General features: G+C 31.0%; 1 protein-coding gene across 9 annotated transcripts in view; it reads left to right on the forward strand.

The window, feature by feature from the left end:
- The window catches only part of HPS1 (Hermansky-Pudlak syndrome 1 protein), a 38,161-nt gene extending 34,148 nt beyond the window's left edge, over positions 1-4,013 (forward strand). For all 9 annotated transcript variants that reach the window (XM_075367008.1, XM_075367000.1, XM_075367009.1 and 6 more), the window contains one exon: positions 2,902-4,013. In XM_075367008.1, coding sequence (XP_075223123.1) covers positions 2,902-3,276 — 375 coding nt within the window. In that variant the 3' untranslated portion in view covers positions 3,277-4,013. The remainder of the gene's footprint in view (positions 1-2,901) is intronic.
- Positions 4,014-7,416: the final 3,403 nt, after the last annotated feature.

A 7,416-nucleotide genomic window follows, 5' to 3' on the forward strand; every position in this document is an offset into this window, starting at 1 on the left:
TGGTGATGATACTTTTAGTACATTTTTGATCTTCTTGGCTACTTTTTAATTATATTTATGGTATGGTCTATAGTATGCTAGGATATATGTTAGTGATATATAACTAACCATTCTATTGTCTTTATTTACATTTTACCTATTTAATTTATTTACTAACTCATAACTATTTCTATGTTGAATGTACTAATATGAATGAATTATTATGTATTAATATTAATCTTAAAAAAGATTCATTTCAGTAAAATAATATGAATATTTATAGAACAAGCAGGATAATGCTTTTTATAAAAGCTTCTTGATTGCATTGTAGAACTATATATTATTCAATAAATCTTTTAAAGATGAAAACCTAACCATTTAATGTGTATTTTCTGTTTGGTGAAAAAAATAATTTTGTTGTTCAGTGACTGATTTGTTACAATTGACATTAATATGCAATTACCGATCTGAATAGAACCTGTTAACTTGTGTGATCTATGGAGGAACTGATTTATTAGCATGGTCTCAACCTAAAACATTTATTTTACACTTTTATTTCTCAAATTTTTCTACATAAAATGTTCCAATTGTCAAGAAACCATTAGGCTGTAATCCTTTTTTATCTTTATTCTACCACATGAAAGTTGTCTGCAAACACTGATTAAGTATAAAATTCTTAAAATGTCAAAGTAGCCTCATATATATATGTATATATTAAAAAAAAAGAAAAAACTATTAACTTCAAAACAGATTTATATTTATTTTTTACTATTTTGTCACATTTTAAATCTGTTTATTCCTCCTTTCCTTTTATATGAGGCTTGACTGATACATTTTGCACACTAGCATGCTACACGGGGACAAAAGGTACTATCAAGTTAGGCATGGCAGCACTTGATAGCTAAAATCCCACTCTACAAACCTACAATAATGCATGGTTTGTTACCGGTGGTTTTTGTTAGCATTTACCGGTTTGTCTTCAATAGCAGTTAAAATGAAGTTAAGTGCGGCCAATATGTCAACACGGTTAAAACAGCGCGCAGTGATTGAATTTTTAACAGCAGAAAATGTGAATCATACAAATGTTTTTCATCGTTTAAAACTGTTTTATAATAGTGAAAATGTTGACAGGAGTACTGTGAATAGGTGGGTATTGAAATTTTGCAAATGTGAAGCTGGTAAAACCGTCAATTGAGGATGCACCTTGCAGCAGATGTCGATCAGTTTCTGTAACTGACAAGAAACATTGAAAGGAGGTGGATGGATGATTTACTTCTGAGTGACCAGTGAATCATCCAGCATTGCATCACTATTAGTTAGGCATATCTAAAGAACAAGTAGGCCATATTATCGAGCAATTTGGGTTACCATAAAATCTGTGATGATAGGTGTTGTGCAAACTCTCTGATGGCTCTCCACAAGCTGAAGTTTGAGCCTATTCTGCATCTATCATACTCGCTGGATTTGGCTCCGTGCAACTTCCACTTCTATTATCTCAAGAGGGATCTCTAAAGTAATCATTACAGCACTGACGAAGATGTGAAGGAAGCTGTGGCTACTTGGATCCAAGAAAGCCCACCAGAATTTTTCAGTGACTTCAAAAACTCGTCATATGTTAGGAAAAGTATATCAGTGTAAACAGGGATTATATTGAAAAATAAGTACTGCATTTGTAGCTAAGGTATTGTACTTTTATTCATTTTTTATTACATTGCAATATCTTTTTTCATTCCCATGCTATGCATATATATGTGCAAAATTTATCGAGCCCTTGTACAAATGGTATCATGTCAGTGGTAAATTTAGCCAAATCCTTACCTTTTATTTTTCTTTTCATCTTCTCCAATTATTTCTTTTCTCTTCCTCCTACCCGCTAACTGACCTATACCCGCTTTCTTGATCTATCTTTAGCTTCACAGTCAGAAGTATGATCTTGATGAAATGGCTTTGCATTCTATCACCTGATTTGGATTTGTGGAATTTTTATTATTTCTCTAACTCTCTTTACTCTGCCTTCATTTATTCATGAATATCTTTAATACTAGATAGTATTAAAGCGACTAGCACTAAACTTGGAGCACTGTAAAACTATAAAAACTGAATTACAACTATTTTAACTATTATAACAGTTATGTATATCAATTAAAATAATGATTTCTGAAAAACTAATTACTCTAAAATCAATACTTTTGATTTATGGATTTAATAATTTTTTTTTTTAAATTGTTGTTTTATATTACACAGTCAAAAGCACTAGCACTAATCTTGGAGAGCTGCATTAAACCAGTCAAATGACTGAAGACAAAAAAAAAATCTTTAATACAATATTATCCTTTGAAGTTTACATTCTACTACAACTCTACATATTTGGGAATACTCCAGTATCTTCAACCTATCTTCTCATCTCCTTGCTAATTATTTTTTAGCAAATCAAAGAATTTTTATAATCCAGTGTTTTTCCTTTATTCCTCTCCTGTTTTCCAAGATATTTTTTGTTACCTGAACTACTCTGGGTGAGTTTCACCTATTGTTCCAGACCTCTTTTAGATTTCTTTATGCCACCAAATTTTGGTCACTTGAGACAATTCTATCGCATGGCATTAGACTCATACAGAAATTATGAGAGGTTTTAATTCCCAATTTAAACTCCAAATGCTCGACTGCTAATCAATTTCCCATCAGGGTAGGATACTGAACCTACTGTTGGGTTGTTCAACTTTAAATTTGTTGAAGCCAAGATTGAGAGGCTAAGAGAAAATTCTTCTTTAGCCACCTTAGGTTTTACGTTCATCCTTCTGTTTGCCCCTATTCAATTTTTGTATCCTTATTTTTCCAAAACAATGTAGTAGTTTTTTGAAATTTAGTTATTTTTCTATTAATATTATTCTTTGCAATTATAACAACCTTTTCTTTCATTTATAGATCTGGGAAATGGTCGAGTTGAGCAGAAATCACATACGAGATGGACATTTAGCATTTATGTGGAAGGATACAACTTTTAATTATGCATATTATCTTTGGTTTGAAGATTGCTCAGGTACTCCATTAAAACCAAAAATTAACCCAGCTAATGTTGTAAAAACTCTTCCAATGCCAGGCATTTTAGCTGGTGACTTTTATAAGAGCTTAATTGATGTTTGTTTTCCAAAAATGAATGGGAAGGTGCGATGTTTTGAGTTATATTGTATACACCTTGGTTTGGCAACATCCTCTTGTATATTGGATCATTCCAGACGTATTGCAGCTACTGTATGGGAAGTCACTGGTCACAGTTCTAGTATTTCTAATCTTTTCTAAAATTCTGGTCTATTTGGTGTAATATTATTAATTTCTACAGATTAAATATAAAATTTTTGAGGGAATAAAAAAAATTGTCACTTTTCATGATACGTGATTCACATTTGTTTCACAGTAACTTTATAAGCACTGTCATACTGGGTTAAGAAATCTGATGAGTTAAATAAACACTAAAAACTGAATTACAACTATTTTAACTATTATAACAGTTATGTATATCAATTAAAATAATGATTTCTGAAAAACTAATTACTCTAAAATCAATACTTTTGATTTATGGATTTAATAAATTTTTTTTTTAAATTGTTGTTTTATATTACACAGTCAACATATAAGCAAAGAATAATATTACCAAATATTAAATGAGAAATTGTAGAACTGTATTAAACATATTTATTTACTTTTTTACGATTTTAAAATACGAGTATAAAGATTTTTAGAATATTTTTACTTATGCGTATTATGACAGTAACTAAATATAATTAATGTTATTTATATAAAAAATTTAACTAGTTTTTAACTTTCTTTTATGTTTATAACATCTGATTAATATTAAAAAATATTATTGACATTTATATACTTCTCTAAAGTTAACATTAATTGTAGTTAATTTTTAAGTCCAGAGCAAGTGTTACAAGTACATTTTTATGTGTAAGTAGTTGATGTATGAAAACACTATTCATTAATGTTTGTTTGTATGATAAAGTCCTTTAATAAAAATAATTCATGCTTTTCTATTTAGTTTGGTTTCCTTTTATGTTAATAAAATTATGTTAAACTATTAATCTGAAGAAAATTAGAGTGCAAAAGGACCGATGTGAATGGCAATGTAAATTGAAGTTTACACTTCAAATACTAATAAAATGCATAAAATGTTCCCTGGGATAACACAAATTTAACCTGCAAATTTGAAAGCAATCGATCAGTTGGTTCTTGTGTGATCTGAGAACAAACAAACAGACAAATCTTCAGCTTTATATATAGGATATATTTAGTAAAACAAAAATTACAGAATTTTTTTTAGTGTAGTCTTGTTTGGGTTTAAGTTTTTTGGTGTAGTCTTGTACAGACTCAGGTCGACCATTCCTGAAATGTGAGGTTACTTGAATAACATGTATGGTTACTTGAACCCCACCCACCAAAGTACATCCATATCCACTATCTAGTATTAAAATTCATATAAAAGCAACTAAATATTACTAGGATTTGAACCTCAGAACCTTCAATAAAAATCAGCTGTTAAATAACTGATTTGTAAAGGGTTAAACTCTAGACCAGCCCAGTGGGCCAACTTGTGCATACATATATATATATTTTTTTTTTGTTTTCAGTCATTTGACTGGTTTGATGCAGCTTTCCAAGATTCCCTATCTAGTGCTATTTGTTTCATTTCGGTATACCCCTACATCCTACATCCCTAACAATTTGTTTTACATATTAACGTTGCCTGCCTGCACAATTTTTTCCTTCTACCTGTCCCTCCAACATTAAAGTGACTATTCCGGGATGTCTTAATATGTGGCCTATAAGTCTGCCTCTTCTTTTTACTATATTTTTCCAAATGCTTCTTCTTCATCGATTTGCTGCAACACCTCTTCATTTGTCACTTTATCCACCCATCTGATTTTCAACATTGTCCTATAGCAGCACGTTTCAAAAGCTTCTAATCTTTTCTTCTCAGGTACTCTGATTGTTCAAGTTACACTTCCATATAAAGCTACACTCCAGACATACACTTTCAAAAATCTTTTCCTGATGCTTAAATTAATTTTTGATGTAAACAAATTGTATTTCTGACTGAAGGCTCGTTTCGCCTGTGCTATTCGGCATTTTATATCGCTCCTGCTTCTTCCATCTTTAGTAATTCTACTTCCCAAATAACAAAATTCTTCTACCTCCATAATCTTTTCTCCTCCTATTTTCACATTCAATGGTCCATCTTTGTTATTTCATTACTTTTGTTTTCTTCTTGTTTATTTTCATGCAGTAGTTCTTGCGTAGGACTTCATCCATGCCATTCATTGTTTCTTCTAAATCCTATTTACTCTCAACTAGAATTACATATCATCAGCAATCTTTAGCATCTTAGCATCTGTAATATCATCTGCAATCTGTAGCATCTTTATCTTTTCACCTTGTACTATTACTGTGAATCTAAATTGTTCTTTAACATCATTAACTGCTAGTTCTATGTAAAGATTAAAAAGTAACAGGGATAGGGAACATCCTTGTCAGACTCCCTTTCTTATTACAGCTTCTTTCTTATGTTCTTCAATTATACTGTTGCTGTTTGGTTCCTGTAAATGTTAGCAATTGTTCTTCTATCTCTGTATTTGAACCCTAATTTTTTTAAAATGTTGAATATTTTATTCTAGTCTACGTTATCGAATGCCTTTTCTAGGTCTATAAATGCCAAATATGTTGGTTTGTTTTTCTTTAATCTTCCTTCTACTATTAATATGAGCCCTAAAATTGCTTCCCTTGTCCCTGTACTTTTCCTGAAACTTATCTTCTCCTAACACTTCTTCCACTCTTCTCTCAATTCTTCTGTACAGAATTCTAGTTAAGATTTTTTATGCATGGCTAGTTAAGCTAAATGTTCTGTATTCTTCACATTTATCTGCTCCTGCTTTCTTTGGTATGATGATAATAACACTCTTTTTGAAGTCTGACAGAACTTTCCCTTTTTCATAAGTATTACACACCAGTTTGTATAATCTATCAATCGCTTCCTCACCTGCACTGTGTAGTAATTCTACAGGTATTCCGTCTATTCCAGGAGCCTTTCTGCCATTCAAATACTTTAATGCTCTCTCAAATTCACATCTCAGTATTGTAACTCCCTTTTCATCCTCTTTGACCTCCTTTTCTTCCTTTATAACACGTTTCTAATTAATTTCCTCTGAATAACTCTTCAATATATTAACCTATCAACCTTTTCTTTCATATGTACCTCTTTGTTTAACACATTATTAGATTTTAATTTATGTACCTCAAAGTTCTGTATTTTCCATTTATTTTACCAATGGTCATTTCTCTTTCCACTCTGAACACTTTTCTTTAATCCACTCTTCTTTTGCTAATTAGCACTTAATGATTATAGTATTTCTTAATTGTTGATAGTTCCTTTTACCTTCGTCATCACTAACATTCTTATACTTTCTACGTTCATCCATCAGCTCCAATATATCCTTTGATACCCAAGGTTTTCTACCAGTTTACGATTATCATAAACGATAAAAAATCGTTTACGATTGGATATTTTTTATGCCTGTAACAACAAAAAAATTGGAACAGTACAAAAATTACGATAATTTAATTGCAGAATTTTTTTTGCAATTTCTACCGCGTTTTTTATTAGCGAAATTTTTTTTTTTTGCTTTGTGTTATGAAACAGTTTGCAGATTTAAAAGATAATACTTTCAAGCAAATCGGTTGAAAATTGGGCAAAATATGATGAAAAACCCATGTCATAAATCACAGATTAGTAACATATGTTAGTATAAGTGAAAGTAGATTCAGAAAACTACGTTTTATGAAAATTCCCACCACTCAAAAGGCTTTTCAGATTGACAAAAAACCATTTTTACTGTATACTGTTATTCATTACGAATCGATATGTGTTACATGTTTACCGATATCATTTGTCAGAAAAGATATTTATAGACCTCAAGTAAAAGTGATGTATTTGTGCCCATGATGATGATGACGATGACTATCATCATCATCATCATCATCATGGGCGCTTGTAGGCATATAGACGTTAACAATCGTTGTTGGTTTAGGTTTTGATTTTATCCTTATTACAATGATTCTATCGCTAAAATACTCTACTCTCTTCCCTACCTTCTTGTTCATTATAAAACCTACTCCTGCCTGCCCATTATTTGAAGCAGAGTTAATTTTTCTAAAATCATCTGACCAAAAGTTGTTTTCCTCTCCCCACCGAACCTCACTAATTCCTCCTGCATCTATATTTATCCTATCCATTTCCCTCTTTAAATTTTCTAACTTACCAATCTTTTTTAGACTTCTAACATTCCACACTTCAACTCGTAGAATGTTATTTTTTAATTTTCTAGTGACCCCTTCTTTAGTAGTATCCACCCGGAGATCTGAACAAGGGACTAGTTTACTTCC

The sequence above is a fragment of the Lycorma delicatula genome, chromosome 5 (genome assembly GCF_047948215.1).
Source record: "Lycorma delicatula isolate Av1 chromosome 5, ASM4794821v1, whole genome shotgun sequence".
NCBI lineage: Eukaryota > Metazoa > Arthropoda > Insecta > Hemiptera > Fulgoridae > Lycorma > Lycorma delicatula.